Here is a 25,193-nt window from a genome sequence, read left to right on the forward strand (position 1 = left end):
GTGGAATATTGCATACATTGTCACATCCTGCCCTCCACCCCAGTGTATTGATTAGTTTTGCCAAAAAAAATTTCATCTTCCTCTTTTTCTTTTCTTTTTTTAAAAAAATTATTTGTTCTTGGGGATGACTTTCTCTAAGGGAAAAGGGGATACAGGAGGAAATTTGAATGATATAAAACCGAAAGATAGCAATAAAAACTCATTTTAAAAAGAAAGAAGTACAAGTAGATACTCAGAAAAAAAATGACTTGGCCACAAGAACTCCAAGAATGACTGGGAAAAATGGAGTAAAAGACAAAAAATGGAATCATAAGTGATATAGGAGCTTTGGAGGAAAGAATTGAAAGGAGTATAGCTTAGACTTAGACTAAAAGTTGGAAAACTTTTTCCAGGTAGAAGACTCACTGAAAATTAGACTGGAACAATCAGAAGTCAGAGAGTCTAGGCAAGAACAAGAAATATTCCAACAAAATCAAGACTGAGAAAACACAAGAAAATGTAAGGTGTCTACTATCTAATTAACCTAGAAAATGGGTGAGAAAAAGGAGAATTTAGAAATCCTTAGCCTTGCCATCAGCCCTCCTGCACCACACTAAGGACCTACAGGCCTTTCCACCTGCCTCGAAGCTGACACTTTCTGCCCCGGATCATTCTAGGTTGGAGAGCATCAGTCTTCAGCCCTGCCTACCCCATCCCCCACCAATGTCCTCAGAATACTTCAGGCCCCCCTGGAACATCTTTGACATGAAGCTGTAGATTTCCACACCCTCCCGCCCCCTTGGATGGATTTCTATTGTGGTCAGGTCTCTGCCAACTTCTAGCTCCCCTGGAGCTTCCCCTTGAGAGCTGATTGGATGTCAGGGGTGAGAGAGGCTTCAAGTCTCTCTGGAGGGTCTTTCCCTAGACTGCCAATGGGCTCTTGGTTCCTGTTTTCTTTCTTGGTTGTCTTTTTGCACAGTCCTGGGCTGGATGAAGGCATTTAGTATTATTTTACTTTGACTGTCTTCCTTTCTAGTGTTCTTTTTATACCTTCCCTGGGGAAGTAACTTTTATGGAGAAGGAACCAGCTACCTCACCAACTACCACATATAGAGCAGGCAAATGAGCTTAGCTGAAGCAAGCACCTTGAAGGAGAGACAGGATGTTCCAGGCAAGTCAGACCATCCTCACCACCACCTTGACAACCATCTCCCTTAGCAGCCTGGTAGAGATAGCCCAGATCTAAACTTTCCCATTTGGATGGGGTCTGAACAAGACTGAGGAGAAAGATTGAAGAGGGTCATTATTACATCTATTCTTCAGATGTTGATTTGACCTAGTAGAGAATGAGGAAATAGGAAGGGAAAAAACTTTAGTACTAATTCAATAATTGGTTATTAATATAAGGCAGAAATAATAATTTCTCTCAGGTCTTGGGCACCATACCCCGAAGGTCATCCTGCCACTCAACATTCATTGCTATGGACTTGCTTTTACCCTCTATCAATCTAGGTTATGATTGGATAATGCATTTCTCATTAATAAACTTGCAATCTTGAGCCACTACTCCAGTTCATTAAATATTAATTATTTAATGAAATGGAGAAAACTTTCCCAGCAGTAAATATTCATCAACAATTAAATATTAAAATTGCTGAATAGATACAATTTATTTAACAGATATAGACACATATAACTCCACAACATTTGGGCCATGGCCAATATCACAACCTGCCTACCCTTGAACCCTCAATATCACAGAAGGTGACTCCTCTTCATTTACCTATAAACTCAGTCTCAAATATTCTGCTCACTCTAGACAGTAGTTCAAGTCTCAAGCCTCCTGTTTCTTCTCAGAATTAATCCTTTCTTTTTGAATTCACTGTAATGACTGCAGGGGGAAGAATTTCCAAAATATCCTATACTTGCCTCAGAGCCTTTTCAGAAAATTCAATTTGTTAGGTTTCTTTCTAACAGCATGTCAGTTACAACCATTCTGATGAAGATTACCTTCTGCCTCTCTGTGTCTTCCACAGACTTTTCAAGGAGCCTTGTGGATCACAGATAAAACACACACACACACACACACACACACACACACACACACACACACACCCTCTCCCTGACTCTAGAGGGGGAATTTCTTCATATCAAATCATTTTCCTACTGATTTTTTTTAAACTGCCATCATAAACTGCTTTTTGTGACATTCTATTTTTAGCTCTCATCTGGCTCTTAAAGCTACAATAGCAGTCTCTGAAGTCTCTGAGATAGACGCTAGAAGCAGGGGTCACATCAGTGCTTGGCACAGTGCATATAGTAAGGGCTTAATAAATGCTTTTCCGTTATGTTCCAGCCCACTCTCCTCCTGTTCATTTCTAGGTCCGGCTCATCCATAGGTGCCTTTATAGATGGGCCAGTTCAGTGGACTGTCCCTCAAGCTGTATAATCACAGTCTGGATGACGGGTATTTCGTACACTTGGTTTTTTGTGGGTGGATGATAGATCCAACTCCTTGGAGTCAAGTCAATAAGCATTTATTAAGTGCTTACTGTGTGCGGGGCCCTGTGCTATAAATTTGGGTAATTATGAATCACATTTAGGAGGTTCTCTAACATCGACACAGTTGGGCAGATGCCAGCCAAACAGCTGGCGTTTACCCGGAACTTTTAAGATTTACAAAGCCCTGTATAGACATTATCAGCTTGGACGATTAATTGATGGTCATTGCTGTTCTTTAGACATTTTATCTGCTCTCTAGCTCTTCGGAGGAGGGAAGATAAACCTGAATTGGACTCTTACGAATCTCTACATCTTAGACTCAGAGCTGGAAGAAATCCTTAGAGGCCGCCGCGCTTAAGACCCTCATTTTACACGGAAGGAAACTGAGGCACAGAGATTAAGAGACTTGCTCAGAGTCACACAGTGTTTGAAGTAGGATTTGAACCTCCGTCGAAGCTGCCTCTCACTGTGGGGTGAGTGAGGGTGGGGAGAAATGGAAAAACTGAGGTAGGGGGTGGCTTCTCCTACTCCACCGCGCCCCGCCCCATGGGCGGAGTCTAGAGCAATTCCCTGTAGGCTTCAGCGGGAACGCTTTTCTAGCTAAACCCCGCCCCCTGAGGCCTTTGGCCAATCATCCTCCAGGGGCCGGATACCATCCGGTGACGTCATCACAACGCTCTACTCCGCGGCGATGGTCTTTATTCCTGGCAGCCGGTATTTGAGGCCTGCGACGGTCCTTATGCATGAGTTGCTGTGCACGCAGCATGCCCAGCTCCGGCAGGGGACACCGTCCCCAATGCGAAAGACTATGGGAGCAAGCGGAGGGACGGTGGCGCAAGAGAACGCCCCGGAAGTGGGCGTACCGCCCAATTGAGGGGTGGGGCCAAGAGGCTGTTTACGACCGGCTGGTCGTTTTGCGCAGACTCTGTTTTGTTCTGGCGCATGCGTACTTAAGGCTTTCTAAGTCCCAACTCCGGGAGGGGGCGGGGACGTTGCTATGGTGACGGATGCGCTCTAAATTCCCTGGCGATCCGTGTGCTGGTCCCTGATGAAGCTCGTGGGCTCGACATTCAGGGAAGGATGGGCACAGGTAAGACAAATAAACGGACCGAGGAAAGTCAGGAAAGGAATAGGAAGCTCCCTCCCACCTGCCGGGAGTGGGTCGGATCCATCTGCATTAAAGTCCCCGGCTTATTTGCATATCATTTACATAGCGTTGGAAGTATTCCCAGGCTGCTGCGTGCGGGGGCTGCTCAGGCAGCGAGCTAGTGGGGACTGGCTTTGAGCCAGAATGCCCCTTTCCGCCTCGCCTAGCCTTGCACTGGCGTCGGTCTACATATAGTAGCTACTTAATCACCAGGCATTAATTAAGCGCTTACTGGTGCCTTGCATCATGCTAGGCACACAAAGAAACAAGAGAAAGGGAATGTGCGCATATGCAGTTCAGTTTGGGGAGGGGAGGTACTAGCTAGCCACTGAGGGCATCATGAAAGGCTTTGGGAAGAAACTTATTTGGGCTGAACTAGGGATTCTAAGAGGTAGGAATGATAAGAGAGAACATCGCAGGCATAGGGGCAAGCCAGTGCAAAGGTATGAAGACCTGAGATAGAATGTTGTATGTAACAGGCCGATTTGGAATATACAGCGTTTAAAGAGAAATAATGTATATAATAAGCCTGGAAAGGAAAGTTGGAGCCAGGTTGTAAAGAGTTTTAAATGCCAAACAAAGGAGTTTATATTTGATCCAAGAGGTAATAGGGTAATCAGAGGTAATGGTTTGTTGTTAAGATTCTGTGTGACCCCATTTGGGGTTTTCTTGGTAAAGATACTAGAGTGGTTTGCCATTTCCTTCTCCAGCTCATTTTACAGATGGGGAAACTGAGGCAAACTGGGTTAAGTGACTTGCTTAGGGACACATAGCTAGTAAGTATCTGAGGCTGGGTTTGATCTCAGATCTTCTTGACACCAGGCTCTGTGCTCTATCCACTGGACCACCTAGCTGTCCTTGAATAGGGAGCTCCTGTAATTTATTGAGGAGAGAAATGAGGCGGTCAGATCTGTGCTTTACAAATATCACTTTGGCTAGTGTGTGCAGAATGGATTGGAGAGAGTGAGAGATTTGAGGTATGGAGGCTGAGTAAGAAGTCATTGCAATAATCCACAGGAGAGAAGGTAAAAGCCTGATACATGGGGTAAAGGAGTGTGAGGGAGGAATCCACTGTGGAGAATGGGAATGACTGGAAAAATGGGAGTGTACTTGATAGAAATTGAGAGGTTGGGAGGAGGGGAAGGGTTGAGAGAAAAAGATACTAAGATCTACTTTGAATGGTCTAAATTTGGAGCAGCCCAGGCTCTGAGACTCCTCTTTCCCAATCCCGAGTGTGGCTGCTGTTAAAAGAGATCTCAAGAGAGACCCTGTGGCTGGATAGAGAGATCTTGATATCATCTCTAGAGATATTGAATCCATGGGAACTGACGAGCTCACCAAGACACTATAGAGGGAAAAGGGAAGAAGGTCCAGGACAAAGCCTTGGGGGACACCCCACGGTGGGGTAGATGATATGAGGAAATAGAAACCACATTTGGGAGGATGATGTCAGGAAGAGCAGCTGGATCTGACCGAAGATGAGAGCCACCTGTGCTAGAAGTGACACGGCGTGAAAGGCACTCTGACTTCAAGTGTCAACATGTGCCAAAAGAGCAAAGAGAGATCAGTGTTCTAAGAAAACAGACAAAAAAATGTGACTGAGAAATCCACCCTATATGCCAACTTTACCATCTCTCTAAAACCTTTTGGAAAATGGACTGCCCATATCCTTGTTGTGAACAAGGGAGGGGAAAAGGGAGGTTTTTGCAGATGCTTCTCCATGGTAAATCATGTCTTCACAGTGGCACAATGGATTATGCTATAGAGACAAGACCCCCTGGCCTCCTCTTCCAGCTGCTGGTATCCTCTTTCCCCAGACCACCTTGTGTTCGTCTTGTATATATTCTATGTTGTTCCTCCTATTAGAATGCAAGTTCCTTGAGGGGAGGTAATGTTTTATCTTTGTTATCACCAAGCATACAGTAGGCTCTTAATAAATGCTTGATGATTAACAGACTGACTTGATAACAAAAAAGTATTTGTATCGTAGCACAGCTGCACATTTAAAGGGCTTGCCTCCAGCTGGAAGGCTCCTGTGCAGATGTTAAGATCCAGAAGGTTCCATGATAGATGCTTGGCTTTGGCAAAGGGAAGGGCCATGACTTCATCTGAGACTGGAGTGCAGGAGATGGTGGGGGACGATGCCTGAATAACATGAGATGAGGAGGGAGGGAGAAGAGAGAACTCTTGGAGAAACGCCTCTGTTTTTTTCAATGAAATTTGAGGAAAGGTTCTTGGGTAAAAGGGTCTGGGGAGGGGGTGCCTTGAGAAACTTGAGGAAAGATGAGAGGGTTTGGAACAGTCCTTGTGGGGAGTGGGATAGCAAACTGATTAGGGAAGAACAGAATGTTTGTCCACTTGAGATTGGAGAATATAAATTTGCTGTTGGCTCAATCTGTGAACATTGGCTTTGTAATCACAAAATGTAAGGCTGAAGGGAGCGAGCAATCTCACATCACAGGATTTTGGGAATATAGATTCAGACCAGATTGGGACCTTCAAAGCACTTTCCAGGTGAGGCCAGTGAGGTCTGGGGAGCTTCTATCACTTGTCCAAGGTCACGAAGGTAGTAAGTGACCGAGCCAGGATTCAAACCCATCACTGAGCTGCTTGTTACTTTGCTTGCTTCTCATCTGGCTGGATCAATTTTAAGCCATTGGAGGATAGGAACCCTGGATGCCCCAAAGGACCCAGAACAGGAGTTCACATAGTTGTCCAGTGTTGAGCATTGGTGTTTGGTAAATTCTTGCTTATATAGCAGGAGCTGGGTCGGCTTGCACCCTATGGAGCCTACGTGGGAATGAGCTGCATGGTCTATCCCCTGGAATGTGTCCTGACAACCTTTGGGGGCATGCACAGCTCCACCCTGAAAGGATTGGCACCTTGGGGGGATGAAGTGAACCCTGCGTAGTCCCTTGGTCCTGCTGCTTCCCACCAGAGCAGCAGTTGGGTGGGGACTGAATCTGGTAAAAAGCTGATACAGCAGAAAGGAGATCATAGTCTCGCACTGTGCTCTTCCCTTTTGCTCAATGTATGGTCTCTTTAAGTTTCTCCCAGGGGGCAGGGCGTCAGTCTCCTGACTTCTAGCCCAGGTGTACCTAGGGTTGGGAATTCCTCTCCTCTTCTGTTTCTTTCCTGAGTATTGATGCCTGAGCCTGTGATCCTGAGCTGGTTGTTTTCAGCTTTGAAGGTTGCTTTGTGGGTTCTAAAGTTTGGGATCCTCCAGGTTCTCTTCAGGTGCTGGGTGCCCTTTGGGAGGAGCCTCTGGCATGTCTGTCCAGCCCTCCTTGGAGATGACCACCAGTGAGAGGTTTAGCCCTTTTCTTACTGGCTTGTCAAGAGATAGGGCCCTGAGGGGTTGGTTTTGGCAGAGAAATGCTGATTCATCCCACATCCCACAAAATGCTTCATGTTTTGAGTAACAGTCTCCTTGGAGAATATAACTGTGGTTATAAGTTCCTGATTTAAGGAGTTTTTTGTTTTGTTTTGTTTCTTGTTTTTTTTTTTTTGGTTAATGCTGGTTTGTGACCTTTTTGTATTCTTTAGCATTTCCTGTGCGTGCAGGAAATAAGTAACAGGTCTCATACCTGATGTACACTGGACATTAAGTACCTTTTACAAATTTTTATTTTTGATTTATGGAATAAAACAAGCATTTCCATAACATAGTATAATAAAAAGATGATTGTACATGAAACTGCAAATCTACTATGCACAATTTGCTATCCCATTCAAATATATAACAAAATTATCATGTAAACTTCTTTTTTCCTTCTCCCCTGAGATTGCTACCATTAGATATAAATATATACATATATATATATATAAAATTATTCTATACATATTTCTATTTATCAGTTCTTTCTCTGGATGTAGTTGGTGTCTTTCCTCATAGGTCCTTTATTGTTTCCCTCCCCCATAAAACTGTCATTGAATACCTTTCTAAATTCCCCTTTTTGGGAAGACCCTTAACATGAAGCAAATTTGATCTTAAATGATTTTATTTCTTCCCCTATGGCTCTGGGGTAGGGGTGTAAATGCAAGAAGAAAAGGGCCTTGATCACTCTCTTTGGGGGCCATGTCCCTCCGCCGTGGGACTGAACCTGGTCTGTGCATGTGTGGCCAGAGCTAAGAACTCCCCCTAGTGGAGAGGGAGAGGGTAAGTGTATGTGTATTAGCCCCTCTGGGTCTAGGAGTGGGCATGGGTGTCTTATGAGTCCCTCCTGCCCTGACTCTTGTCTAGGTTTCACTGTGTTTGGTTTTATACACTCTGGCTCTTTTCCTTCAATGGAATTGGTACAGTGGGAAAAGGACCCAGTTTGGAGTCAAAGGTCCTGGGTTCTAATCCAGGCTCTGCCACTTCTGTATTTGCATAAATCATTTCGCTTTTCTGAGCCTCATCTTTCAAATGAGGCTAATAAGTGAATAAGCTAAAAGGCCTTAGCCTAAGAGGGCCGGGGTCTCCCATCGCATCTCTAGTCATCCTGATGAATACCTAGTCACTGGACCCAGATGGCTCTGGAGGAGAAAGTGAGGCTGGTGACCTTGCACAGCCCTCTTTCACTCAAATCAAAGTCAGCTGCAAGTCACGTCATCATCTCTCTGACGTCACAGTCCTCTTTGAAAATGAAGGACAAACACAACAACAACAACACACAATAATATCCACAGTATCCACTTCACAGGACTTTTACAGGGATGAAATGAGATGTCTGACGTGAAATTAATGTATATGCTGAAGCAGCATGGTTGATAGGGTGCTGGATTAGAATTCTCCTTTTTCCATCTATTAACTATGTGACCTTGGGTAAGTCACTGGTGACCTCTCTGGGTCTCAGCTTCCTAATTCATAAAAGGGGAGGGGGTATGGACTCGACAGTCTCTGCTGCCCCTCCCAGCTCTTAAATATCAGTTCCTGTCTTCCTGTGATCTGTCATAATTTTTACATTTCAGCTCTCTATCCTGTCACCAGGTAGCCTGTCTGGAAAGCTGGGGGAGGTTGAGCCACCCCTTTCCTTCCCCTTATTGAATTTTCCCTGAGAAACCCAGGAGTTATTTGTATTCTAATCCTGGGCAAATGTTTCCTTGCATGTTTGGACAGGGTCATTTATCATTTTCCTGGCTGGAGAATAGAGACAGGCAAGCTGAAACTGGGATAAAGTTCCTTACTCCTCCTCATTGTCATTCTTCCCAGAACCTGCTCTCTTCATCTCCAAGTAGAAAGACAATATATTCCCTGTCACTGATTGTGCCCAGGGCAAACTGTCTTCATCTATTTCCACATCTCTTGTGGCAGTGAGATCACAGATTGATCATCTTGCCAATAGTCTCCCACTGTGCTTCCTGCGAATTGTTCGAGTTAAGAGGTGGGGTTCGGTGGGGGTGGGGGAGAGCTAGCTGGGCCCCGGCAGCGGCACACAAAGCTGGGGAGGGAATGTTCTGAATGGGTCCCCTCAGCAGCCTGTGTGGGCTCTGTTGGAGAAGCAAAGCCTTTAAATTATGCCCCGGGAGCAGAGGCTCTGCTGAACAGAGCAGCCACAAGCAGAATGCAGATGCTTGCAGCTGGGCCCTGTTGATTGTTCCTGCGTGAGAAAGAACTAGAGTCCTGTGAGCCGCCCTTTTGAGCAGACAGGCTGCTCTGCCAGGAGGATCAGTGTTCTGTCTACATAGCACAGAAGACTATTTTCTATGGTTGAGTTAGCAGGAAACACACAGGATCCAACCTGGAAATGTGTGTTCATTTCTAAGAGAAACATAAAAGGTCAGAGGATGCTGTGTCCTGCATCCAGCATTCCCATCCAACCTGCATTTATTTATCATAATCAATACTGTAAGTCACATGAGCTGTGTGAACCTTCACCCCTGTTTGTCTCAACTGTATCATGGGGATAATAATGGCCCCTCATTCCCATATCCCTCAAATGAGATAGCATGAAAAACCCTTTGCAAATTTTCAAACACCGTATAAACGCTAGTGATGGTGATGATAATGCACAAGTCATGTCCTTGGCTCTGTGCTAGGCTGTAAGGATAATAATGATGATGATAATAATGATAATTCATAATAATAATAGAAACAGCCCCTGTCCTGAAGAAGCTTATGTTCTACTGGCAGCGAGGAGACAGAGTGGATGGAGTGCTGGTCCTGGAGGCAGGAAGATCTGAGTTCAAATCCACCCTCAGATACTTACTAGCTGTGTGACCCTGGGCAAGTCATTTAACCTCTGTGTGCCTCAGTTTCTTCCACTGTAAAATACACATAATAGCAGCACCCCTCAGGGGTTGTTTTAAGGATGAAATGAGATAATATTTATAAAGTGCTTAGTAGAATGCCTGGCACGTAGTAGGTGCTAACAAGTGCTTATTCCCTTCCTCTCTCTTCTACTTTTTAACACTTTTAGTCTGGGATTTCTAATCCCAACTCCCTTTCCACTGGCAAGTTGGGTCCCCAGAGCTTGCCTACATCTCCCCCTCAGGGTTCTAGGGGTATCCTTGAGGGGCTTGGGTATTTCTTCTAATGCTCTTGGCTCAAGCCCCCATTCTGGTGTATCCTCTTCAATATCATTGTGATTGATTAGTGATAATTTAACCCATTGATGTCTTCTTCAGATTGATAGCTCATTAACATCAATTGGCTTTTAGAGAGGGTCATTTACTGCAAAGATATACCAAGAACCAAAGTCTAACACCCCTGAAACCAGGAGCACTTTCTCCGCTCCTCCCTCAGTTCTTGGGGAGGGTGGACTCAAATTCAGAGAGGAGCCTGGAAAACATTTCCACCAAGTCCATTCCTTGATGTTTGGATTTGATAAATTATATTTTGCTTGTATGACCCAGTCAATCCCCTGCTGGGTTGGGTCAGGCAGGTGACTTCTCAGGGCTCTCTGCTGCTGGACCTCTGGGATCTCTTCTAACTTCTCAAAGCTCACAAATTCACAACCAACACTGGAATACAAGAAAAATGAAATGGCAGAGAATAGTGGTGAAACCATGGTAAGGAAGCCACCAAGACCATCGATGTAAAGTTATATTTCTTTTGTGTTCTTGGTTTTATTACCATGTAACTATGCATGGTTGGTTCTGATAATTTTTTTATTTCTTCTGTTTTTATTATGATCTCACTTGATATTTGATGTTTGTTATTTGATTTTCTGCCCTCTTTTTAATCACACTGGTACAAAGTTTATCCATTTTATTAGTCTTTTTAAGGAAAAAGCTTTTAATTTCATTTATAATTTCTAGAGATTTTGGGGTGGGGGTTAATATCTCCTCTTTTGCGATTACTTTGTTGTTGTTCAGTCATGTCTGACTCTTCATGACACCATGGACCATAGCATGTCAGACCCTTCTATCCTCCATGGTCTCTCAAAGGCTGCCCAAGCTCATGTTCATTGCTTCTATGATGCTATTTATCCATCTCACCTTCTGCCATCCCCTTTTCCTTCTGCCTTCAATCTTTCCCCACATCAGAGTCTTTTCCAGTGAGTCCCATCTTCTCATTATGTGGCCAAAGGATTTAAGCTTCAGTATTTGTGAATAGCCTTAATTAATTTCTTTAAGTATTGACCGATTTGATCTCCTTGCTGTCCAAGGGCCTCCAAATGTCTTCTCTAGCATCACAATTTGAAAGTGTTGATTCTTCAGTGCTCAGCTTTCCTTATAGGCCAGTTCTCACAGCCACACATTACTACTAGAAAAACCATAACTTTCGACTATATGAACCTTTGGCAGCAAGGCGATAGAGCTCTTTTTTTTTTAGTATGTTGTCCAGATTTGCCATAGCATTCCTTCTAAGGAACAAACGTCTTTTAATTTCATGGCTGAAGTTGCTGTCTGCTGTGATCTTTGAACCCAAGAAAATAAAATCTGACACTGCTTCCATTTTTCCTCCTCTATTTGCCAGGAAGTGGTGGGACCAGTCGCAAGATATTAGGGTTTTTTGGTTTTTTATGTTAAACTTCAGGCCAGCTTTTACACTCTATTCTTTCACTGTCATCAAGAGGCTTTTAAAGTCTTCACTTTCTACCACCAGAGTGGTATCATTTCCATGTCAGAGATTGTGGGTATTTCTCCCAGCCACCATAATCCCAGCTTTTGATTCATCCAGCTTGACATTTCCCATGATGAACTCAGCATATAAGTTAAATAAGGTGACAATATACAGCTTTGTCATTCTCCTTTTTCAAACTTAAATCAGTAGTTGTTCCATGTTCAATTCTAATTGTTGCTTCTTGGCCTACACATAGGTTCCTCAGGAGACAAATGAGATGATTTGGTACTCCATTCTCTTTAAGGACTTGACACATTTTGTTGCGATCCACAGTCAAAGGCTTTACTGTAGTCAGTGAAGAGGTTTTTCTGGAACCCCCTTGCTTTCTCCATAATCCAGCAAATGCTGGCAATTTGGTCTCTAGTTCCTGGTCCTCTTTGAAAACCAGCCTGCTCGTCTGGTAATTCTGTTTATTTGTTGCAGAAGCCTGGCTTGCAGAATCTCAAGTTCAACCTCACATCATGTGAAATGAATGCAATTGTTTGGTAATTTGAACATTCCTTGGCATTGCCCTTCTTTAGGATTGGGATGTAAACCGATCCCTTCCAATCCAGTGGCCGCTGTTGAATATTCCAGATTTGCTGGCATACTGAGTGCGGCACTTGAACAGCATCGTGTTTTAGGATTTTAAATAGTTCAGCTGGAATTCCATCACCCCCACTAATCTTACTGTTAGCAGTGCTTCCTAAGGACCACTTGACTTCACTCCCCAGGATGTCTGGCTCACACCATGGTGGTTACTGGTAATGTTAACATCTTTCTTGTGTATTGTTATATTGTATAGTTCTTGTATCTTGTACAGTTCTTTTGTGCGTTCTTACCACCTCTTCTTAATCTCTTCTGCTTCTGTTAAGTCCCTACCATTTTTGTCTTTTTTTTCCTGAAGAGATCTCTTGTCTTTTCCACGCTATTGTTTTCTTGTATCTCTTTGCATTGCTCACTTAATAAAACCTCATCTCTCCTCCTATTCTCTGGAAATCTGCATTCAGTTGGGTATTTCATTCCCTTTCTCTTTTACCTTTCACTTTCCTTAGCTATTTGTAAAGCCTCATTAGACAGCCATTTTGCTTTCTTGCTCTTCTTTGTCTTTGGAATGTTTTTTGTTATTGTCTCCTGTATAATATTGCAAACCTCTGTCCGTATTTCCTCGGGCACCCCTGGTACCAGAGCTGAAGTCTATCTATCTATCTACCTTAAGTCTATCTATCACTTCCACTTCGTATTTGAGACATACCTGTGTGGTCTGATGATTTTCCCTCCTTTCTTCAATTTAAGCTGAGCCACAGTCAACTCCAGGTCTTGTTTTAATTGAGTATATAGAGGTTCTCCACCTTTGGCTGCAAAATATACAATTAATCTTATTTCTATATTGACCATCCTGTGATATCCATGTATAGTCATCTTTCGAGTTGTTGGAAGAGTGTTTGCTATGACCAGCGAGTAATCTTGACAAAACTCCATTAGTCTCTGCCCTGCTTCATTTTTGAGATTATACCCCAGTACTGCTTTTCTCCCCTTTTATTGACCATGAGGGCTACTCCATTTCTTCTAAGGGATTTTTGCCCTTAGTAGTATATGCAATGAACTCCTGAATTAAATTCACCCATTGCCATCCATTTAAGTTCAATGATACCCCGGATGTCGATGTTTAGTCTTTCCATCTCCTGTTTGACCATAGCCAGCGAACCTTGGTTCATAGATCTTATGTTCCAGGGTCTTATGCAATATTGACCTTCACAGCATCAGACTTTCCTTCTGTCACCAGGTGCATCTGTGGCTGAGCTTCCTTTCCTTTGGCCCAGTTGCTTCATTCTTTCTGGAGATACCTGTAGTTGTCCTCTGCTCTTCCCCAGTAGCATGTTGGACACCTTCCAATCTGAGGGGCTCATCTTCCAACATCATCTCTTTTATCATTTAATACTGCCCATGGGGTTTTTTTGGCAAAGATACTGGAGTGGTTGGCCATTTCCTTCTCCAGTGAATCACCTTTTGTCAGAACTCTTAACTGTGACCTCTCTGTCTTGGGTAACCCTGCATAGCATAGCTCATAGTTTCATTGAGCTACACAAGCCCCTCCACCATGACAAGGCATTGGTCTGGGTTGGGGGTGGGTGATTACATTATTAGATATGATTTCCTCTTTGCTTGTTGCTGTAGCTGCATTTCAAGAATTTAGATATGCAATTTCCTCATTATCATTTTCTTTCACATAATTATTGTTCCTATGATTTGTTCTTTCACTTGCTTACTGTTTTGAATTTCATTCTTAAACCTCCATTTGGGTGGATTTAGAGCTGGAAGAGTCTGTAGAGGTCATCTAGTCCAACCCCCTTATTTTACAAAAGAAGAAATTGAGTTCTGGAGAGGTCAAAGGGCTTACCCAGGTGTCAGAGACAGTATTCAAGCCCAGGTCCTATAACTCCTGAGATAGTACTGTCTCCACCAAACTCCAGTACTTGATCATGGCCGGTCCAATTAAATTAACATAAAAAGATAATTAGATCATGTCAGTGTCTCTGTTTTAGCAGCACCACCTTGGGCCAGTTTACCATCTCAGTTTACCACAAGCCCCTTTGGTATCTGCCTTGGCTTTCCAACCCTAAGTCTCTTTGTCTCTCTGGTCCCTTCCCCTGGTCACTGGTCCTCTCCCCCATAGCATCAGAGAGATTGGAGTTTTCATTTGGTCCAGAAGGATCTCATTTGGGCAGTGATAGCTGCTGGGTGAAGGGGTTGCCCTCTGGAATGGTGTTCCCAATGTGGGGGAAGATCATGTGTGTGGAAAGGCTCAGCTGCCATCTTGCCTTCTTCCAGGCTCCATGCTGCAGAAGTCAGTTCAGCTTTTTCCAATCCATGTATGCTCTCTTTGCTAGGCTCCTCACACATCTTGAACCTGCAGCTTCTGTAAAACACAAACATCTGGGAGGAAGGCCACTGTTCCTCTGAGAAGACAGCTGTGCTATTACCAAAGGATACCTGAGGGCCCTGAAAGTTGGTTGCTTTCTTGCTCATTCATTCTATGCCTACTGCATAGTACAATCCTGGTTAGACCTTGCCTCCCCACAGATTCTAAGTTGAAGATCCCTAGCCTGACCAATCCCCCAGATGGCTTGCAGTGCTAAGAGAATGTGGAAATTCTCTTTTCAAAACCAAAGCGGGATTATTGATATGAAACATGAGCTCAGTGTGAACTGCCTCTGGCTGAGCCTGTTAGGGAAGCTCAGACATCTCTTGCTCCGACTATTTGATGTGAGTGTCTCCCTGGGCCTCTGGCCATGGCCTTTACCAAACTGTTCTATCCCTCTTTCTCCTCCTCAGGCCCCAGGAACTGGCAGAGAATAGTGGTGAAACCATGGTAAGGAAGCCACAAGAACCGCCCTTCCCTGGCATGTGGGCCAAGCCTCCCCCCACCCCCCCACACCATGCTTTCAGCTTCCTCCCAGGAGGTCTGACTGCCCAGCCAAGTGAGATCCTTGTGGCTGGGGTTCATTCCTTCTCCTTATATCCTGTTCTCTCTCTGAAACCCAAAGACAGGTGCTCTGTCACGTGAAAACAGACCTCTTTACAGCCTCAAAAATGTTGGAGAACTGTCACCACACACTTGGGATAGTCTCGCTATAGTCTTCAACACATGTTATCTTTCAGAGATTCTTAGTGTTTTCAATGTAATTTTGATGCTAAATTTAAAAATACAAACAATTTCTGTATCACCTGCTGCTACTGAGTGACACGCTAATTTTTGTATGAATTATGCATTATGAATAAAGTTTGTTTAGTTGGTGGGGAGGGAAAAGGCATGGAAGTAAGAAGTCTCTAAATGGCTTATTCTTGTGTGCTGGGTGAAGCCTCAGCTTATGTGCTGTGTGGGAGGGTAGTCTGGGAGAAAGCATCTTCAATTAGGGACCTTAGAGGCCATCTGGTCCACACCCCTTATTTATAGATGAGGGAGATGAGGCCCATCGAGCTTCGGTGACATGCTGAGATCACACAGGCCACACTGTGCATTCACATATGTTCAGTCACACGGCCACACTGTCTTCTGATCTGTTGTGTGCAGGATGCCATTGGGCAAATGGTTACTAACTGTTTAGCTAAGTATTTGGTGCTTTGTAGATAGATGCTGCTCTTCCTTACCTCCCATCTCAGTATGCCTCCTAAGTGTGCCCCTCATCTGAGTGGTTTTCACTAGGTATTTGGTAAGCTCATTTTTAAGTCTCAGAGATGAAACGTTACTTCCATGGTGAGGCAAGCAGATGAATTCTAGTTTGAGTGCATAATAAGTGCTCAGTGTACGCCTTGGACCCCTCACTGATTTGTATTAGGCCACTAAATAGATGGCTGCATGGATCTTATCCTGTGCCAATTGTGGTTCCCAGGATTTGGAGAGAAAAGAATCGGCCATTCAACAGATTGCTATTTTTGTTTAACAAATATATCAAGGATTAACCTGAGGCTTGTGCAATATCCAAATCTTTCTACCAGGCAGAAAATTATCAAGAAATTGTTGGTGGTTTTTTCAAAACCAATAAAGATGGGGTATACTGGAGCCAGATACCAGAGAGCCTGTTGTTAAATTTTAGTGTGAACATTAATATTCAGGGCTTGATTTATTGTTTTGTTGATTGTCTACACTTAAAAAAGTGATGAAGAAAATGTTAATAATGCAGATTCCACTTAAAAGTATGTCCTGCGCACATTCCCCCTTACTCTCTGGAGAGCCACTTGTTAAATGTTTATCAGTAAGTCACTGTTGTAAAGTTATGAGATCTGACTCAAGATCCATTTCTTGGATTCACACATGGACTTTTTTTCTCAAAAAATCAAGGTAATACCAGTTCTGAGAAGGAGGAGCACTTCCTTCAAGATATATCCACAACGAAAAAGCAATGCCAGTTCTTCAGCTGATGACATTTCCACACAGAGGATGGATGTTCCGTGGGCAAAACACAAAAGGAAATCTCAAGTTGGTACATTTTAGGTAAGTTACACGAACACAATTTTGTTTTAGTTAGAAAAAGATTAAAGGTATGATTCCTATGAAAACAATGGGTGATGGACAAAAATCTGAGGCCATATGAAATCAGCACAAGTGATATTAGTAAGGTGTGATATGAAAAAAAAAACAACAAAAAGCCCAAACACTTGTCAGGCTCTCTTAATATCATAGACTTGGAGAGTCTAGTCCAGGGGAGGGGAACCTGCTGCCTCACAGGTTCCCCAGCCCTGGTCTAGTCCAATTTACATAGGAAAGGAATCCCTGCTTTTGCATACCCAACAACCACCTTTTGAGACAGACAGCACATTCCAGTTTGGAATAGCTCTCATAGTTTGGAGGTTTTTCCTAATATTGAGCCTAAATTTGCTTCTTTGCAGCTTTCTGCCATTGCTGCTGGTTCTTTGGCCCTTTGAGGCCAAATGGAATAAGTCTCCACATGACAGCCCTCCAGAGACTTGCAGACAGCTGTGCTATGACTTTGGAGTCCTTTCGTCTCCAGGCCAAACATTCCCATTTTCTTTAGCTACTCCTCATCTGATGGGAACTCCAGGCCCTTCATCAGCCTGGCTGCTCTCCTCTGACCATTCTTTACTTCATCAATTTTTGTCTTCAGGTTTGGTTGCCCAGAAGAGAACACAGTAGTGGAGAGAAGGTCTGACAAGGGCAGAGTACATTTCTCTCTTCCTAGAAGGCTGTGCACAGCCCTTCTTAATGCAGCCCAAAGGTCATTCGCTCTTTTGACTGCTGAATCCTAATAAGCTTCCAACTCACTAAGACCCTCAGATCTTTTTCAGAACAGCTGCTGACTAACCATCTCCCCCTGCCCCACCTCCTCCATCCTTGCTTGTGAAGTTGAGTGTTTGGGCCCAAGTAGAGGACTTGACATGTATCCCAACTGAATTTGATCTTGTTAGAATCAAACCAATTCTTTGGCATATGTAGATCCTCTTGGATCCTGGCTCTTGACTGAGTGTGTAGCCCACCCCTCCCAGCTTGGGGTCCTCTGCACATTTGGTTAGTGCACTACCTTTGTCTTTATCCAAGTCATTAACCAAAATGTGAAGCCCAGAGTCCTGCAGCACTCTACTGGAGCCCTCTGGCCTCACTGACATTGAACTCTTAACATTTACTCTTCAAATCCAGTCATCCAAACCCTCCTGAATCCATCCAATTGTCTTGCTGTCTCCTCCATTTCTCTCCATCTTCTCCATAAGAATAATAGGAGATACTTTATCAAAAGCTTTGGTAAAATCTAGACAAATTATACGCACGGCATTCCCCTCATCTACCAGCTCAGTAAACTTGTCTGAAAACAAGAGAGTTAGCTGGGATGACGCGTTATTTCTTAAAGTTTATTTGTTTATTTACAAGCAATGATCTCTCTCTCTTCTGTTGTTCCCCCTACCTGCCTAACTGACCAGTGAAACCAAACTCACATAGTCCAGTGGAGCCAATTCTCACATTGGTCGTGTCCAAAAATGTTTATCTCACTCTGGATTTCAAGCTCACCTTGTGGCCAGAAGTGGGAGGCAGCGGGAGAGGGGAAGAGGGGCTCTCGAGGCCTCTGGATTTGTGGTTTCGAATTCATTAATTAGAGTTCTAAAGTCTTTCCAAGCTGTCATCGGAGTTTTCCTCCAGTCAGAATCCATTCATAGAGGTCTTCTCAGCTTCCTCGGAAACTGCTCAAGGTTTGTTTGGGCGAAACTTTTCCAGTTTCATATAAATCCCCATTGCCATGACCTCTTCTGGAAGAGGCCCTGCTGCCTCTTGCTCACCACTGCCCCTCTTTCCGGGGATTCTCCAACCCTCTCTCTAATGACCTGGTCTAGAGTTTTCTCAGCATTGAAGTTGCCCATAGTTGGCAGCCTTGGTTCATTTTCCTTCTTTGAAAAGCAGGACAGCATTTGCCCTCCTCCAGTCTCGTGGTGCCTCCCACATTTTTTCATTATTTTTTGGAGATTATTGACAGTGGTTCAATCCTCACAGCTGCTAGGTCTTTCCGGGTCCAAGAATGTAGTTCACTGGGGGCAGGACAGGGGACTGGAAGTCACCAAGGGTAGCTGGTGCTCCCTGAATATCTCCTTACTGATTAATTCCCTGTTATTCACTTTTGTCTCATCCCTTCCAAAGTAAATAAAGGTCATTCTTCTTCACAGGGACACAGAAACAAGTAAGGACTGAGTGGCCTTGTCTTCTCTTTGCTATCACCTATTCACTCATCTACCCCAAGAAAAGGTCTTACATTTTCCTTGGTCCTCCCAATATGGCTCTATTGGTGAAGGATGGGTTTTTAAAATAAATGTTTGGGTTTTTTAGTCAGTTTTATAGGTACCTTTATTTTTCTGTCAATTAGAGAAAAAAGTGCAGTGCCTAACAAATACATCTAGAAAGTCTGACATTATACTTAGTGTTCCACACCCATTGTCTCCCCCTCCCCCACAAAGAAGCTGAGAGAGGTGCTTTCTTACATCCCATTGTTGGGACCAAGCTTGGTCACTACCCTTTGACAGCATCCATTTTCAATTATTTTGTGGTTTTTCCTTCCATTTACATTGTTGTGATTGTGTCTATTGTTTTACTGGTTCTGCTGCCTTCACTTTGTATCAGTTCATATAAGGCTTCCCACGATTCTCAAAATTCACATTGACGCAGAAATAAAATATAAGATGACAAAAAGTAGCTATGGATTCCAGGAGTTTTGGGAATGAATCAGTGTTTTACTAATCAAAACTGTGTCCCCACATATTTGAAAAATCATAATTCCAGAGAGATTGTTTATTAAGGCTACAGAAGGGATTGGGGGGCAGTAGAAAGAGGGCTGGATGGGGAGTGAGAGGGCCAGACTTTGAATTCTGTCTCTGCTGTTTGCTGCCTGTATGACTTTGGGCAGGTCACTCAACCTCACTGGGCCACAGTTTCCCTATCTGCAAAATGAGAAAATTGAACTACACAATCTCCTTAACCTGGGGCTCATGAATTTTCTGAAAACATATTTTAATAACTGTATTTTGATATAATCAGTTTCCTTTGTAATACTATGTATTTTATTTTATTTTACACATTTGAAAACATCATTCTGAGAAGGAGTCTAGAGGTTTTAGCAGATTGTCAGTTGGGTGGTTCAGCAGAGAAAGTGCTGGACTTGGAATCAGGAAGATCTAGATTCAAATGCCACCTCTGACAATCTGGAGGCAATCCCCAGCTGGCTGGCAGCACCCTCCTTCACAGGGCTTTGGCAAAGCTCATGTGATCGCACATGTCAGAAGCCTATTCCAAGGTCCTAAAAAGATGCTCCATGTTTTATGTGCTGTGGTCATTTGAGCCGATTTCACAGAAAGGAATGACCTCATTCCATCCCGCTCACTCCTGACTCTTCATGCTTAGAGATAAGGCTGGGGAGCAATCTGCAGCCTGTTGGTTAAGACGTTGACAGCTTATACCATACAAAGAAAGGCTTTCAAAATAGCCTTTGCTCTCAAGATGGTCACATTTTTGTGACCCTGACAATTCTAGGTTGTTTGGGTGGCTTTTTAAAACAAGGTTTTAGCAATATCTTTTATTTATTAATTTATCGATTCATTTATTTATTTATTGCCAAATCTGTCTTATAAGACTTTATCCATTCAATCTGGGCACTCCATGGCCGTTCTTTAAGAAATGTTGGGGAAAAAAGTCGTTGTTACGTGGAATGGCTCTCTGGGGGGAGGGGTGACGAGATGGGGAGGGGGGAGATTTAGTCAATGCGAAAACAAAAGATGTCAATTAACATTTATTTTATAAAAAGAGACTTTTGCTAATAGCCCACCCAAATTCTTCCAGTTATTAGGGCTCTGCTTCTGTAAAGGAATACCTTGTATTTACTTTTCTGTGTCCATATTGTATCTTGCTAGTAAAACATAAGCTCGCTGAGGGCAGAGACAGCCTCATTTTTCGTTCCTAACATGTGACGGGTGTTTGACAGAAAGTTGCCGAATTGAATCAACCTGGTCACCAAGACATATCCCCTGTGGTCAGAGACCAAGCCTTGCGTGGTCCTCCCTCCAACCAGACCTGGCTGAGGTCTTCCCTGGTGGAGTCGGTGGAGGAAATGCAGACCAGTCCAACAAACCCCAGCCTGTCCTTTGGCTCTTTCCTAGAAAGGGATGTTGCAGGGAATTGCTCAAGGGGGCAATGGGAGTGGGGTGGGGTGGGGGCGCGACGGAGAGCAGGTTAGGAAAAACTGGTGGCTTCCTTGCTGTCCTCAGGAAGAGCAGAGGGCCAGAACCAGAAACACTGGCACCTTTCCCAAGTGCATTGCCTTCCCATTGTCTCTGCCGCTTTAGAGGCTCACAAAGACCAAGACTTGAATCTTTGGGAGCTGCTCCTCAGGCACATTTGTCTTGTGGCTCCAGTATTTCATAGGCTAAGGGAAGAGGAGTAGCCTCAGGAGCCAGGGGACCATCCTGAGAAGTACAGCGTCAAGAGGTGTCAGTGAGACCCTCCAGTTACATCCTGGTGAGGAAGCATTGGGTAGAGAAGTATAGGATCATAGATCTGACCTGGTCATGGAGTCCAGGCTTCTTCATTTTTACAGATGAGGTAACTGAGGCCCAGAATGAGGCAGGGACTCAGATTGGTTATTGACATTTGTGTTGGCCCTTGTGTTTTGAGGGGTGTCCCCTGCATGTAGCATGGGTGTGTCTGTGTGGCTCAGGGGGAGGCAGAATAGACATCTCCAGCCTCTTCTCCCCCAATGTTTTTCCAAGGGAGACTTCAGTTCCTGCCAGGAGCAGAAGCAAAGGATTGGGGCCAGAAGACTGGCCACTCTGCTCTCCTCAGAGAGAGGAGTATTAGAATTATACCTTTCTGCTCCCTTAAATATTATTTGTATAGGGGATAAGTTTTTCAGGTTCAAGCTTTGTGGTCACTGTTCATTATTGGGGGGAAGTAGGACCCCAAGCTTTGTCCCCAAGGCTTGACCCCTTTCTCACCAAATACCAGTTCTGTAATGAATATACATAGCCCTTAGCCAAGAAACCCATTTATCCAAATCAGTAGCAAAATAGAAGTCAGAGAAAGTGCACCTATGAGGATATGGGCCAGACAATATATAGTGAAGGAGCTTTCCCATTGGGAGCAAGGTTACTTGGCCCGACCAACAGATGGAGTCCCAGAGCACAGCCAAGGGGAAGTTCCCACAAACCTTTGGTGTTGCAAGCTGAGGACAGAGACATGACGGAACCTGCTCACTCCTCTCATGTCAGCATCTTCTCATCAACCTGAAGAGAGATTGGCATCTTCTGTCTTCTGTCCAGAAGCCAGAAGCACCCAAAGTCTGAATAGATTCTGCCCCTGGAAGACAATTTGAAGAAGCCTTAAAGCCTCAAGAGATATGAAGGGCTCCCAGTCTTGACTATTCCTCCCAGCCCTCACACAGGGCAGGACATTCATCTCCACCAGTGAGAAGAAACTCCCATACCAATGGACTTTGGGACTCAGGTTACAGATTTTTTTATTTTATGAAGCTTTAAGGAGAGTTTTTCAGACCAGCATGGTGCCACCATGTCTTCTTTCCTTCATTCTTTCTTTCCTTTTCTTTCTTTCTCTCTCCTCCCTCCCTCTTTTCCTCCCTCTCTTTTTCATTCCTCCCTTTTTCCTTCCCTCCTTTCCTCCCTCCCTCCCTTTTTTTCCTTTTTGACCTCCCTTCTTCCCTCTTCTATTTCTTTCCTTTTTCATGCCCTCCCTCCTCCCTGTTTCCTTTCTTCCCTCCTTTCCCCCTCCCTTCTTCTCTCCTTTGCCCTGTGCATCCTCCCTATGATCCAGGCTGGAGATGCTTCAGCCAGTTCTAATTCTGACTAGCCCAGGAGCTTTGGTCTGCTTTCCCCCTGCCCCTTAGGCAGCCTAATGGTCCCTCCCCACCCCATGCCAACACCAATAAGCTTCAGCTCTCCTACAGCTCAGAACCCCCACGTTCAGTTGATCTCTCCCCCAGCTCAGCCTTCCTGGAAGCAGGGACTGCCCAAGTGCGCCATCCTGGCCAACACCATAGTCCAAGGCCGCCGAGCAGCTGACGTCTTCCAGTAGCGCCTGTACATTCCTGACTTTAATCCAGGAGGTTATTTCTGGCTAAATATGTACAATGTTACTGGGCAGGACATAACTGTTACCTCAAAGAGGTAAGCTCAAAGACCCCTTGTGGCGCAAACAGGAGGAGCATGGGCACAATGTTTCAACTTCCAGAAGAAATCACTTGGGTTCTTCTTGAATGTCTCCTTCCTTCTCTTTGGAGCGCGCCCCCTGCTGGAAAGTTGGGGGCCCTCTCCATGCACCTCAGCGATGGTTGTGCGTGAAGAAGACATGTGTATGTGTGTGTGTGTGTATGAAGGGTATGAAGGTTCTGGGATGCCACCTAATACCAGTTTGTTTTAAAGCACTAGGAGATAAGGTATACAGTATAACTTTCGGGGTGGGGGCAGCGATGTGCTGGCAAATGTTTAACAACTGGTAGGGATGACATACTTTTAAGGTGGACCTGAATTATTAACATTTTTGCCATCACTGCCTTAGGTCTAGACAATTAACAAATCAAACCCTGATTCTTAGCATTTGTGATTTCTGAGGGGTAAATGGCCACACTAAAAATTTAACACTCCGCCCAGTTTGACCTGGCTCCAGCATACCCCTGAGCGAGGACTGAGATAATCCTACTCCATGGGAGGGATCAATCAATCAATGGACAAACAATTATTAAGCCCCTTCTGTATGCTAGGCACTGGGTTAGGTGGTGCAGAGACAGAGAAAAAGTATAATGGACCTTGTCATCGAGGAATTGACGTTCCAGTATGGAGGCAAACAACAAATACATATGTGAGTAGATACAAAATGTATACTCAGTGAGTACAAAGTAATTTGGAGGCAGGAGGGCCAAGCAGCCACAGGGATCAGGGAGAGCCTCATGGAGGAGATGGCCCCTTAGCTGAGCTTTTAAGGAAGCGAGGAATTGGGAGAGGGAGAGCAGTGCAGGAGCAGGGGGCAGGAGGGCACTGCAGCTTCCGTGCCAGGCAGGATGAGGGACTTCCCAAAGTAGGCCTGGCTCACTGCCCTTGAGGGCATGCCCCATTGCCCACAGTGGCACTGATCACAGGGCCCCCTCGACTCCCACCCATACCCAATGCATGGAACTTGGGTTGTTTCAGAATGAAGGAATGAATGAAAGAGTAAACATTGGCAGTGGTGGATGATGGTCAGGGAACTGCGGGTGGTAGCCGGTATTACTGCTCTTTGGAGCCCAGGGCAGACCCTCTTCCCTTTCACGGGCTCCTCTGTCCCCATCAGACACATTAGTGCCTACTGTGTCCCTAAGGTTACTTTTAGCCACAGGCTCAAACAGCAGAACCAATTGTTAGGCCTATCCCCAGGATCCTTTCTTCCTTTCCCTTTTTATCTCCACTGCCTAGCATAAAGTCTGATGTAAATCAACCAATCAATAAACATTTATTAAGCACCTACTATGTGCCAGGCACCATGCTAAGTTCTGGGGATACAAAGAGGCAAAAGACAGTCCCTGCCCTCGAGGAGCTTCCAATCTAATGGACTGTCATCATCAAAACGATGATATGTAATAGGGGCTTAATAAATAATTGATGATTAACTGAATCTATTCAACAAAGCAAAAGGCCCGGCACATGGTAGGTGCTTAATGTAATCATTAAACGCTTATTATGTGCCAGGCAATTTGCTGGAGATACTATGACAAAATTAAGCTTACCTTGCCCTAAAACACCTTGCATTTTATTTGGGGAGAGGAAGAACAACATGTGCCCACATAAGGAAACTCAAAGTAATGGGGAGACACCTGTCAAACATGAAGGGCAGAGGGAAAGGTGATATAGGGACAAGGGAGGCTTGGAGCTGACAGTAGACAGGAAATGGAGGCCAGAGAAGGCAGCCTTTGACCCAGAATCAGAGGGATTTGGAGGGAAGTCACAGGCCAGCAGATCATCACAAAACTGACGGTAGCAAAAGTAATGTTGATTTAATGATCGGTCCCTGAGGAAAAGGTGGAAAGTAGGAGAACAGGAAAGGTCAGGGCAGGTGTCCATTCTCTGAGCCTTCCTAAAGGTAAAGGCAGGGGTGGTCAGTGGAGCCCAGTACTAGGCCTTTTAGAGAGGAGGGAGGCATGTTGGAGGTGTTCCCCTTCAGCCAGGGTGCCTCTGCCTAGGGACAGCAGATTATCCCCCACTCAGGTGCTTAGGTGAGTCTTTTCTCCTGGACTGGTGGCCTATGTGGAAGAGGAGGCAGGGCAGGGCAGCTGTCCAGCTTGCCAGCTAGTCAAGCTGAGGGTCAGTGGTATGCTGGGGTCAGCGAGGCGAATCCTCAACCTCATCCAGGGTACAAGCAGTATTTCCTACTTTACTTCATAAGATAATAGACCTGAAGTTACAAAGGACCTTTCTTAGATAGCATCTAGTTCAACCCCTGCCCTCCAAAGGTGAGGAAACTGAGGCCCAGATTATGTGATTTGGTGAAGATCACAGAAATGA

General features: G+C 44.5%; 1 protein-coding gene across 1 annotated transcript in view; it reads left to right on the forward strand.

Annotated features, from left to right (window-relative positions):
* Nucleotides 1-3,172: 3,172 nt before the first annotated feature.
* Nucleotides 3,173-25,193, forward strand: part of LOC118836312 (Golgi integral membrane protein 4-like) — a 47,918-nt gene continuing 25,897 nt past the window's right edge. The window contains exon 1 of the mRNA XM_036743642.1: nt 3,173-3,340. Within this exon, the coding sequence (XP_036599537.1) occupies nt 3,173-3,340 (168 nt within the window). The remainder of the gene's footprint in view (nt 3,341-25,193) is intronic.

This window comes from Trichosurus vulpecula, chromosome 2 (genome assembly GCF_011100635.1).
Source record: "Trichosurus vulpecula isolate mTriVul1 chromosome 2, mTriVul1.pri, whole genome shotgun sequence".
Lineage (NCBI taxonomy): Eukaryota > Metazoa > Chordata > Mammalia > Diprotodontia > Phalangeridae > Trichosurus > Trichosurus vulpecula.